The following is a 12,934-nucleotide window of genomic DNA, read 5'->3' as shown; positions in this document are numbered from 1 at the left end:
GAAAAGGTAGAGAGGGGCTGACTGCAAATTGTCCTCTGACCTCCATGCAGGTGCCACACATCACATACAGTAACAAGTAAGATTAAAAATACCACTTGGTTACTTATAAAGTAATCTGGAGTCTCTTTTGGCCTTGCTGTTCAGTTGTGTGTGGCTTTATCTGCAGAAGCTCCTCCACATATGTGAATTTGATAGTATTTGCTTGTATGCTGGACTATATTTGAAAATTTGTTTATAGAAATACAAATCAGTGCTGGGCAGTGCTGGCACACACCCTTAATCCCAGTACTCAGGACGCAGAGGCAGCCGGATCTCTAAGTTCAAAGCCTCGACTACAGAAGGAGTTACAGGATGTCTAGGGCTACACAGAGAAACCCTGTCTCAGGCAGGAAGGGAAAGAGGAGAGAAAGAGAGAAAGAGGAGGAAGGGAGGGAGGGAGGGAGAAAATCAGCAACTAAGATGAGGTTGTCATCCTGTAGAGTCGATTTTTCACCAGTTGTTAATGATATGGAGCTCTTTAGTCTATTTCAGGTATCAAGATCTTCCTGGACTACACAGATGACCAAGCAGTCTTTTCAAAAATCCTGAATAATATTCTTTAATTGAAAAATAAAATCATTCATATTACATCTCAGTTGCTATCCCATCCCGTGCATCCTCCCATTCCTCCCTCCCTCCCACTTTTACCCCATTCCCCTTCCCTATGACTGTGACTGAGGGGGACCTCCTCCCCTTGAATATGATGCTAGGGTATCAAGTTTCCAAGCAGTTGTTTTAATTCTGATTTACCCTTAGTTCCATAGTGAAGCCATCTTGGGAGCTCAATCAAGATGTGGCCTAGTTTACCAGAGTCGATTTTGCTAGGGTAGTGGTCCTCAATCTCCCTAATGATGAGACCCTTTAATGCACTTCCTCATGTTGTGGTGACCCCCAACTATAAAATTACTTTTGTTCCTACTTTAAAACTGTAATTTTGCTACTGTTATCAATTGTAATGTAAATGTCTGTGTTTTCAAATGGTCTTAGGCGACCCCTGTGAAAGAGTCAGTCAACCCCTAAAAGTGTCACAACCCACAGGTCGAGAACCACTGTGCTAGTGGGCTCTGGTCTTCAGCTTTCCTCTTTCAAAAACTTTTAGGTTCAGTCTCAAAATTGACCAGAACAGAGTCCTCAGACAGCCTCAGCACACACACTGACAGATCTTAAGCGCGTCACGTAGGACACAACTCTTTCTTAAGAACTTACAGTGCTGCCAGGCAAAGAGCATTTCTTTTTCTTTTTGGGGGAGTACGGGATGGGGGGGTTTCGAGATAGGGTTTCTTTGTGTAGCCTTGGCTTTCATGGACTCTCTGTAGACCTGGCTGGCCTCAAACTCACAGAGATCCGCCTGCCTCTGCCTCCCAAGTGCTAGAATTAAAGGCATGTGCCACCACCGCCCGGCACAAAGAACATTTCTAACTACCAGGATCCTTTTTCTTTTTCTTTTTAAAGTTACCTAAGTTAAATTTATTTTTTAAACTGATACATAAAAACATGTGGGCAAATGTTATGCCTTGATGCATGTATACACTATCTTATTTTAAAGATTTATTTATTTAACACCTGCATGCCAGAAGAGGGTACCAGATCTCATTATAGATGGTTTTGAGCCATCATGTGGTTGCTGAGATTTGAACTCAGGACCTCTGCAAGAGCAGCCAGTGCTCTTAACCTCTGAGCCATCTCTCCAGCCCTACATTGTGTTATTTTAAATCAGGCTAAACATACCTATTTCTGCAAACATAAATCAATAATTTATGGCTTAAAAAATTTTTTTTGGAAATCCTTTGTTTTAACTATTGATATTGACAGTCACCCAACAGTAGGACAGCTTGTAGAGCTGCTTGCTACTGGCTAACGAACCTTAGTATCTACCAATCTCCCCTTCGCATCCTCCCTTCCCGCCCTCTACTCCCCTCCCCATGGCCTGCATCCTGCTATCAACTGCTGTGAGCTCCACTGTGTCAGGATAATGTGAGATCATATGGTGCCTGTGTGTCTGTGCTGCCTTATTTCACTTATTCCATCTGTGTTGCTACAGGTAACAGTTTTGTTCATGACTGAATGGTACGCCACTTTGTATATGTGCCACATTAAAATCTGTTAATAACGCAGTTAAAAATAATAATCAGTCCAGCGTTTTTGGTTGCTGTCTGTGGTGGTCTGAGGCACAAGTAACCTTTTATTAGTCTTTTTGTAGTTTGTAGTTTATAACTGTATCTGTGTAAGAAATCAACTGTGTCCTTAAGATGAGCTTGGAGAGGAAATGACACAGTGACCTCTAATCTTTTGTTCTAGCTCGAGATGCCGATGAACGAGAGAAGTGGATCCACGCCTTAGAAGAGACCATTCTCCGCCACACTCTGCAGCTTCAAGTAAGAGGCTTTCCATGGTGTTTGGGTAGTTTTGTGTGGTTTTCTTTTTGGAGGAAAGAGTTTTTTGGTTTTTTTACTTTTTAAAATAACTCATGTAATAACTATGAGGACTTTTGAGTTGATTATTCTTGCTTTCAGTGTTTCATAGTAAAGTTATAGGCATTTATTTTTTTGTTTTCTGTAGGGCAAAATACCGATTTTTTTTTCTAAAATCAAGAATGAAGACTGTGTAAGGGTAGTTTTGAATGTGAAATGCTATGTTAAAATGCTCCAGATTAATTTTTAAATATTTTGTATCAATTGATAAAAAACCAAATTATAAAGTTAGACATAATAATTGATAAGTGCTGACAAGCTTACCTCATCTTCTTGTTAATAGAGTCTGGTCGTTACCACGTGCACCTGATTAGGAAGGAAGTGGAAACAAACTCAGTACAAGCCAAGAAAACAAAAGTGGAGCTTGGTGTGAAGTCTGTACTTACTGTTAGTGGGCCTCAGAGTCCTCTCTTTCTGGATCTGCTTATTCTGAGGAGGGCTTGTTTTTCAAGAGGGCTCTTTCCTCTGAGCTACTGAGAGTGGCTGCAGCAGTTTTCAGCCTCATACTATAAAAAGTCTAGATCCACAGTTAATAAGATTAACAGGTGCAGTGGCTGAGTGGTGACAGCCACTCAGGAGGCTGCGCCAGGAGGGTCACTGAGAGTTTAAGGCCAGCCTGGGCTAGAGTCTAAGATCCTGACTTTAAAAAAAAAAAAAAGAGCCAGGGCTGGAGAGATGGCTCAGAGGTTAAGAGCACTAGCTGCTCTTGCAGAGGTCCTGAGTTCAACTCCCAGCAACCACATGATGGCTCACAAGCATCTATAATGTGATCTAACACCCTCTTCTGGCCCGTAGGTGTACATGCAGGCAGAGCACTATATACACAATAATAAATAAATAAATCTTTAAAAAAAAAAAAAAAGAGCCAGGCATGGTGGCGCACACCTTTAATCCCAGCACAGGCAGGTGGATCTCTGTGAGTTTGAGGCCAGCCTAGTCTACAAAGTGAATTCCAGGGCAGCCAGGGCTACATGCAGACACACTCTGTCTCAAAAAAAAAAAAACCCCAAAACAACAAACAAACAAACAAACAAAAAACAGGATTAATAGAACGCTTTTTCACGTTAGTTCAGTCATGTGTCTGATCCTAGTCAACCAGAATTTCTTAGTCCTGTTCCAGCCTGGAGCTGAGATGTATTGGAGAAACACGGTGCTAATAGGGCAGAAGGTGTTTGCACCCCACCCAGCCCTGCACTAGCAGCTTCAGAACAGCAAACAGAACAGAGAGAGTAACAGAGCGTGGAGAAAAGGCGTGCCTATGCCTAGCCTCTAAGGAGCTTACATTTGTGGCAGATGGAGGATTTTGTTTTATTTTTAGTCTCAAATGGTAGAAAAACTGGCACCTGGTAACCCCCTTTCCCTTTCTTTGTCTTACGGCAGAAATTGCCTTGGTTTGGTAAGGTCATCTCAGGTCTTTCGACACACTGCGCTCCCGACCTTCAAAACAGGCTTAGAAAAGCAGTGTTTGTGACGCGGTTGTTGAAGGGTTGTAGATTACTCTGAGGTGTCCTTTTAAAAAGCAGTTTCACCATTGCTATCAGTTTCTTTTTAGTTTAGGTAGTTCCATAAATTATATAGCATATTTTGGACAGATTCGGGGTCCATTTAGAAGGTAGTTGTTTTACATTTAATTGCATTGAATGAGACAGAAGAGATTTCTCTCTTGACTGGCTTAGCTGACACTCGAGTCTCTGGTGTCCTCAGCCTGCCCTTAGATGCCTCTGCTGTGGACCCGTGGAAACCCATCCAGTGCTCTTACTCGCTTCTTCTCCTCGACACATGTGAAAGCTTTCTGGCCTTTACATTCTTCTGAATGATGTTCTCTCTCTCAAATGGCATTTGCCTTTTTCCACAGCTTAGTTCAGAGCTGACCTTCTGGCAGAGCAGACAAATACAGGCCCTCACCCTCCGAGCTGGCGACCTTCCTGTGCATCCCCATAGCCATTGCACAGTTCACAAGTATTTCTGGTTGGCTGGTGGTGGCAGCATCTTGCTGTGTAGCCCATGGTGGCCTGGAACTCAAGGTCCTTCTGTCTCTATTTTCTGGGTCCTGTGCCTTATTTATTTTTTTCTTCTCTACTTAAAACATAGTAAGTTCCAGTCCAGTCAGGATTACATAGAGAGACTCTGTCTTAAAAACACCAATAGACTCCCCCTGCCCAGCAAAATAACTGCTCTCCACGTAGGAAGGTTTTTCTCCTTTAACAGTTCTTGAGACTTAACTTTTTTTTCTCTGTTTTACATATTTCATAGGACAAGTACTTCTCCCCTTTTCAAGGATCAGTAACCTTGATTTCTGTGAGACTGTGGCCTCCTCCCTTTACTCTGTAGCTGCCTCTGTCGTTTTCATAGATTCAGCTAAGCTCTCTGTAGGTGACTCTTGCCTCCTGTCTTTATAAAGCCATAGGGATTGGCCTCCCTAGAGTTCCCTCAGCATGGTAAGACTGAGCCTCCATCCCGTTCTTTCTCAAGCCCTCTTGCCTCTGATGATGCTGGCCTTGTTCTCTGAGGGATGGGATGTGGAAGCTGCCTTCAGGCCTTTAGTCTTCTGTGACCTGCCAGACCTGGGCTCTTCCCACAGAGACGCACGTGCGTCACTCTGTATTCTGGGTGTCAGCGCAGACACGCTCATGTTAGGTTTCCACTGTATCTTGCACTATCCCAACCACTACGCCTTAATTTACTTCCCTTTTCATCCTTTAAATGAACAACCATCATTGATGATTCTGAGACATTAATAAGTGAGAAAAAAACACTTTAGGGCAGTGGTTGGGGGTTGAATGGCCCTTTCATAGGGGTCACTTAAGACCATCAGAAAATACAGATTTACATTCATAACAGTAGCAAAAGTACAGGTATGAAGTAGCAATGAAATAATTTTATGGTAGGGGGTCCCCATAACATGAGGAACTGTATTAAAGAGTTGTAGCCTTAGGAAGGTTTTAAACCACTCTCTAGTGGGTTGCATAGACTTGTAGGATAAAGTCAAACTTTTGTTTTATTTTTGGGTTTTTGAGACAGAGTTTAGCTGTGGCTGTCCTGGACTTGCTTTGTAGAACAGGCGGGCCTATAACTCACAGTGATCGTTTGCCTTTGCTTCCCGAGTGCTGGGATTAAAGGCGTGCACCACCACACCTGGCTAAGTCAAACCTGCTGCTGCTCCTCCTCCTCTTCTTCCTCCTCCTCCTCCCCCCTCTTCCTCCTTCTCCTTCTCCTTTTTTTGTGGTATTTTGAAACAGGGTCTCTCTGTGTATCCTTAACTGTCCTGGAGTCTCTTTGTAGACCAGGCTGGCCTCGAACTCACAGAGATCCGCTTGCCTCTGCCTCCCAAGTGCTGGGATTAAAGGCGTGCACCACCATGCCCGGCTAAGTCAGACTTCTTACTAGATGATTTGAGGTTCCTTAATTTGACTTCAGTTTACCTTTCTAGTTTCTGTTGTATTTGCATCTGATTCTCCATATGTCTTTATAGTTGCATGCTTTGTTTTGCACTGGTCTCCAGTCACCATCCCCCACACATCCTCACCCTCCTATCTCTGTTGGCCCCGCCCACCCCCACCCCCACCCCACCCCCACCCCCTTAGGTGCTTTTAGTCATCCAAAGCCCAGCCCAGCATGGCCTTCAGTTCTCTTGCTGTCATTACAGTAAAATGGAATCTCTTCCTTAGTTTCTTGCAGCCCTAGAACACTGCTGTGTAATCCTAACAGTGAAATTTGAACATCTGTTTTTCCTAGGAGCAATGTGTGCTTCACGTTCATCTCCTCTCTTACTCATATATCTGCCTCTTAAGATTATGAAGCTCATGAGATTAGACAGAAAGCCCTTTTTTACTGATAATGTGCTCATGGCACGTATGCAGAAGGCCACCACTGGACAGGCTTTCATGTGTGGTTTGCGAGGTGGCTAAATAAAAATGCTATAGACCTAGGAGGGCCATGACTTGGGGTCTGGCTCTGCCGTTTTACTAGATATGGAATCTTTGATGACACTTAATTGCTTTTCAACCTCACTTTTTCTTTCTTTCATTCTTTCTTTTCTTCCTTTCTTTATTTCTTTTCTACCTTTCTTCCTTCCTTTCTTTCCTTCCTTTCTTTATTTCTTTTCTACCTTCCTTCTTTCCTTTCTTTTCTTCATTTCTTTTCTACCTTTCTTCCTTCCTTCCTTTTCTACCTTCTTTTCCTGCCTGCCTTCCTTTCTTTTTTGAGTGGGATTTGAGACAAGGTTTATTCCCTATTTAGACCAGGCTGGCCTCGAACTTACAGAGGTCCCGGTGCCTCTGCCTCCTGAGTTGCTGGAGTTAAACGTGTGCGCCACCACACCAGGCTTCGCCTTTAGCTTCTTCATCTTTAAAATAGCTATAAAGCCCCAGCAAAGCAGCCGTGTCATGGTAATTCAGTATCTCTAACCTGTGGTGTCTGTACACAGAAGAATGGTATTCAACAAATAGTATTCCCTTCCGTGTTCGATTCCAACTGTCATTTCACCTGAAGCTCTCCTCATCTTTCTTCTCGTTCTTTCCCCGTGTCGCCCCTGCTTCTTTGTGGGTCCCAGCAAATTGTAATTATAGAGTTGTCCTGAGATGGGAAGCACAGCTGAAAATCTGACTGTTCAGATCTGTGGAGCTGTGTGTTAACCTGGAGGCTCTTCTCTCTTGCTTCCTTTTCTTTCTCCTAGCCTTTCCCCTCTTCCTTTTTTTTTCAGAAATCTTTCTTATTGGTCTTTATTAAATTTGTTCTCTGACATTTCCACACACACGTTGCCCCTGCGGTCACCTCTCTTCCCCTACAGGTTCTCTGGCCACAGTTAGGTCTTCATGTTTTGTTTTGTGACTCGATGTCCCGTTTTAATGTCTTCAGAGCCCGCTGAGTTAGGGAGCTCCCTGTAAAGAGCCAGAGGGCCGCTCAGCCTCTTAAGTCCCTCTTCTTAGCCCGTGAGCAGCTTACCTGGCTGATGCACAGGAATAAAAAGCAGTTTTACAAACTTGAGTAAGCTTTGGGCTCTAATATTAGAAAAAATTCTGCAGGCCTCAAAGGGTAGTATACAAGTTTTATGTTGTTATAATATTCAATATAGGCAAGTATGAAGCAAAGTGTGAATGTCTCAGATTTAAACTTTTATAAGAAAAACATTCAAAAAGAACTTCCAAATTAAGTGCAAATATAACACAAAGCAACAGAATCTGAGCTAAAATTTCATTTAAGCTGAGTTCAGTGGCAAAAGCCTGTACTTGCGGCATTCAGGAAGCTAAGGCAGGGGGAGTGCTGCAGGCTGAAGGCCAGCCTGGACAGGAGTTCGAGGACAGCCAGAACCACAGAGTGAAACCCTGTCTCAGAAAGAAAAAATAAAAATAAATTTAAAAATAAAGCTACTTACAATGTAGAAGGCAGGCATGCTAGGCACCTGGGCTGGCTACTTTCAGGGAGAAAGCTGTTAACCGTTAAGCATAGATTCTTTGTCAATCTGACCACACATGCAGTTCAGCGTAGAGAATGATGACTTAGTTATCTCAATCAGTTTTCTCTGTTCTGACTGCTGGGAAAGCTTCACTTATGTAACACATGGCATGAGGCCATATGACCTTCACGTGGCTATGTCATGACATGGTCAAGGACAAGTGCTGGCCTCATTACAAACACAAACATAGGCAGCAGCGTATCTTGGAAGCCTTGCTTTTAATGTTGCTACTAACCTGATTTAATAGAAGATCTTGGGGCTGGGAAGATGGCTCAGTGGGTCAGAGTCCTTGCTGTGTAAGCATGAGGGCCTGGGTTTGAATCCCCAGCACTCACATAAAGAAAATGCTGGGCATGGCCCTGTATGTACACCTGGAGCTCCAGTGCTGGAGGAGTGCTAGGGCAGGCAGGCCACTGGGGTTTGCTGTCCAGCTACCAGCCTAGTTTAGTCCAGTGCATCTTGAGAGACTTACGGTCAATTTGCCACAATGTAGAATCACCTGGGGAGGGACTCTCAATGAGGGACAGTCTCCTAGTAGCCTGGGCATGTTCTGGAAGGACTGTCTTAATGAAGTTAATTGATGTGAGAAAACTTCGCTCATTGTGAACAGCAAGATTCCCTAGGTGCAGGGTTGGAGAAATGGCTCAGAGGTTAAGAGCACTATTTGCTCTTCCAGAGGTCCTGAGTTCAATTCCCAGCAACCACATGGTGGCTCACAACCATCTATAATGAGATCTGATGCCCTCTTCCGTCCTGCAGGTGTACATGCAGGCAGAGCACTGTATACATAATGATAAATAAATATTTAAAAAAGAAAAAGAAAAAAAGATTCCCTAGGTGCAGGGAGTCCTGAACTGTGTAAGAATGGACAAAAACCAAGCTGGGCACAAACAAGGAAGCCAGTGAGCAGGCATGTGTTTAGTTCTCTCTGCTCTTGACTATGAATGTGGTATGACCTGCTGCTTGAAGGTCCTGCTTTGACTCCCCATAATAAGACTCCAACCTGGAAACGGAAGCCAAAATAAACCCCATTTCCCCTAAGTTGCTTTTTCTCAGAGCATTTTATCACAGTAAAATAAATGAAATTAGAGCATTTCAATTGCTTTGTGTTGATCTCAAACTCCTAGAAAGAATAGCTTTTATAAGAACAAGGCTGAGTGAATAAGGAAAGCTTGTAGCTTGTACCCAGAAGCATCATTTAACCTCTGACTAAAGTATGTGTCTGTGTGTGTGTGTGTGTGTTGTAGGTCAGAACACAACTTGTGGGAGTCAGTTCTCTCTACTATGTGGGTTTTGGGGATCAAACTCAGGTTGTCGGGCTTGGTATCAAAGAGCTTTACCCATTGGCCGATCTCACCAGCTTCATGTGGCCTCCCAGGCTGACTTTACACTTGATATTTAGCTGAGGATGGCCTTGAACTCCTGAGTCTCCTGCCTCTACCCACCAAGTACAGGTTACAGGTGTTGCTGCCATGCCCAGCCAATACAGGACTATTCTGAGGACTCTTCTGGGGTGTTGAATTACTACACCAAGTACTTTTTGGGTACACAGTCCAAAGATCTGTTTACTACAACTGTGTCATTTCACTTGGCCTTGTTAGACTTTTCTAGTATTACATAGAAAAACAGGCATGTTTTACTTTTCTTCCTCAAGCCCTCTCCCCTTTATTCCCCAAAGGAAATGCCTGGAGTTCAAATGTGTCATCTCTTCCATAGGTAACATAGTGTGGACAAGAAGCCACTTCCTTGGGCCTCCTCTGACTTCGCCGTGAGGCTCTCGGCAGGGCCATTGCTCTTTCTAAGGAAAATTTTTGTCTCCTAAATTAGAACTTAGGATTCTCTAGGATTTTTCTGACGAATTCTCTTCTTCTCCTTCTCTTTCTTTCTTCTTTTTTTTCAAGACAAGGTTTCTCTGTGTAGCCTTGGCTGTCCTGGATTCACTTTGTAGACCAGGCTGGCCTTGAACTCAAAGCTATCCACCTGCCTCTGCCTCCCAAGTGCTGGGATTAAAGGCATGCACCACCACACCCAGCTCTGATGAATTCTCTTGATCAAGTTATAGCGTGTCTATTCTGAACTCTGGGAAGCAACTAAGAACAGATGGTCCATTTTTACAGATAGCTAAAGGTTATTCCTTTTACCAGAAATGTGTGTGTGTGTGTGTGTGTGTGTGTGTGTGTGTTCGAAGCAGAGTTTCTCTGTGTATCCTTGGCTGTCCTGGACTCCTTTTGTAGACCAGGCTGGCCTCAAACTCACAGAGATCCACCTGTCTCTGCCTCCAAGTGCTAGGATTACAGGTGTGTACCACCATGCTTGGCCAAGCTGAATATTTCTTACTAAATTTAGTAATGTAGGTTTTTTTTTTAAAGGAAATCTAGAAGGTCTTTCAGAATAAAGTGAAGTGAGCAATGCAGAGAGCCTTACCTATGACATGAGGGCAATAGTATACATCAAATGTAATAGTAAAAATTATGGCAGTACAGATTCATAGAGGAAAGACTGCTCCCTTGTCCTCTGTCTTCCCTGCTGTGTCCCCCAGACTGGCTCTTTTCAACTCTGCTCCCCACAGTGTATTGAGGTTGTTTCAGCACGGTACCTGGCATCTCATAGGCATGGTGGGCCTGTGGAGAGGCTGCTAATTCTAATTCTGAACACACTGCTTGACAGTGTGTTAACTGCAGTTTCCCTTGGTGAGACATGGCAGCTTTGATCGTAAGACAGCTATTGCGTCTCCCATATGTCAAGTGATATATGTGCTCCATCTGGCCTATGTAGGAACTGACTGGCTTACTTCAGCTTTGAAATTTCTGAAGACTTAGACAGGCAAAAATATTGAGGCTGCATAGACAGCTTCTGAAAGTTGAGTTGTTTTTTATCTGCTCTATTCGCTTGGCTTCTGTTGTAAGGTCAGTGCCTAGAGAACAGTTGGTTTGGCTTAAAACACAACAAAGCACCATATATTTTAGAGCAGTTTTAAGTTCGGAGCAAAAGTCCCCAGAATCAGAAGGTTCAGTGATTTCCTGTTTATTATATCCTTGTCCCACACACATGGCTTCCCCTCTTATCAGCATTTCTAGTGACACATTGTTGATTGCCTAACACATAGTTTTTGTTTTGTTTTGTTATTTTTTGAGACAAGGTCATTTGACCTTAAACTCACTATTTAGCCAATGATGATCTTGATCTAGCCTCTAACTCCTAAATGCTGTGGTTGCAGGCATGTCCTACCACCCCAGCTACAAAAGAAAGAAAGAAAAAAAAAAGAATAAAGAAGAAAGAAAAAGTTGAAGATTATTATTTATGTTGCTTATGAATTTGGACAAATTTCTATCATATAACTTTATAGTGTCATACACAGTAGTTTTCCTACCTTAAAACTGTTCTGGGAGCCAGAGAAATGGCTCAGCAGTTAGGAGCACTGGGTACTCTTTCCAGAGGATCCAGGTCTGATTCCCAGCACCCATAGAGCACCTTATAACTGTCAATAGCTCCAGCTCCAGGGAATCCGATGTGTCTTCTTCTGGCATTGGTGAGCACCAGGCTTGCATGTGATATACACACACTTGCAGATAGAAATCTCAGTCACATACTTTTTGTTTTTTTACAGTCTCCAGAGTTTTGCCTTTTCCCAAAATGTTATATGTAGTATTTAGAATTGTACAGTCTTTTGGGATAGGCTTCTTTATTTAGGAAAATGTACTTTGGTTTCCTCTTGGTCTTTACATGTGTGCTGGTTAGACTTTTTGAGATTAACTTGACCCAAGCTACAGTCACTTGGAAAAGGGAATCTTGAGAGAGTGCCTTCATCAGCTTGCTGGTAGGCAACTCTGTGGGGGCATTTTCTGGCCCACCAGTTGATTTAGGGGGCGGGGCCGGTGGCAGCCTACTATAGGTGGTACAGCACTTGAACAGTTATGTAATCATAGTTTGTCTGTAGGTCTCTGCTTCAAGTTTCTTCCTTGAGTTCCCTGGTCTCCCTTGATAATGGACTGTAACCTGTCAACTCAACTAAAATTAACCCTTTCCATTCTGGGCTGCTTTTTGGTCAGGGTTTTATCACAGCAGCAGAGAAGTAAATTATGATAACATGACTTGATAATTTTGTCTTTGATTTATGACTGAAGATTAAACCCAGGGCGTTGTGGGCAAGCACACACCACTGAGCTACATTCCCAGCAAGGGCACACCTGCAGTCCTTCTCAGACAGTTCATACTGGAAACCGAGCATCCATATGCTATACATGAACTTCTGGGGGCTAGTCTCTATTTTTTTTTTTCTTGAGACAGGGTCTCTCTGTGTAGCTTTGGCTGTCCTGGAACTCTCTTTGTAGGCCAGGCTGGCCTCGAACTCACAGAGATCCACCTGCCTCTGCCTCCAGAGTGCTGGGATTAAAGGCGTGCGCCATCGTGCCCAGCTGAGGGCCATTCTCATCCAAACCACTATAGTCACATTTTATCACATATGAACTAAGACTCAAAACAGCTGGCAGGCGGGTGGTGGCACATGCCTTTAATCCCAGCACTTGGGAGAGGCAGGCAGATCTCTATAAATTTGAGGCCAGGCTGGTCTACAGAGCAAGTTCCTCGAAACCAAAGGCGACACTGAGAAACACAGTCTTGAAAAGTCAAACAAAACAATCTCAAAAACAGTTAGTAAATAACACAACAATGCAAAATTATAGCTGTGGTAAATTCCACAAAAAATTTCATGGGCTAATGATGACCAAAATTAGGAAGAATTTACATTATTTGTGTAGAAATGATGGTAAGTAAATTAATAGTCAAAAGCTGTCAAGGACCTGGCCATGATGGCGCACGCCTTTAATCCAGCACTCGGGGAGGCAGAGGCAGGTGGATCATGTGAGTTTAAGGCCAGCCTGGTCTACAAAGCAGTCTAGGACAGCCAAGGCTACACAGAGAAACCCTGTCTCAAGAAACAAAACAAACAACAAAACAACCCACACATTTT

At 43.4% G+C, this 12,934-nt stretch overlaps 1 protein-coding gene across 6 annotated transcripts in view; it reads left to right on the top strand.

Annotated features, from left to right (window-relative positions):
- OSBPL9 (oxysterol binding protein like 9) overlaps window positions 1-12,934 on the top strand; it is a 136,250-nt gene that overhangs the window by 67,951 nt on the left and 55,365 nt on the right. For all 6 annotated transcript variants that reach the window (XM_084784446.1, XM_084784445.1, XM_084784444.1 and 3 more), the window contains one exon: window positions 2,338-2,414. In XM_084784446.1, the coding sequence (XP_084640572.1) occupies window positions 2,338-2,414 (77 nt within the window). The remainder of the gene's footprint in view (window positions 1-2,337; window positions 2,415-12,934) is intronic.

Source organism: Acomys minous (genome assembly GCF_964271855.1).
Source record: "Acomys minous genome assembly, chromosome: 6".
Classification (NCBI taxonomy): domain Eukaryota; kingdom Metazoa; phylum Chordata; class Mammalia; order Rodentia; family Muridae; genus Acomys; species Acomys minous.
Note: the sequence above shows the minus strand (reverse complement) of the source record. Positions and strands in the feature narration are given on the sequence as shown.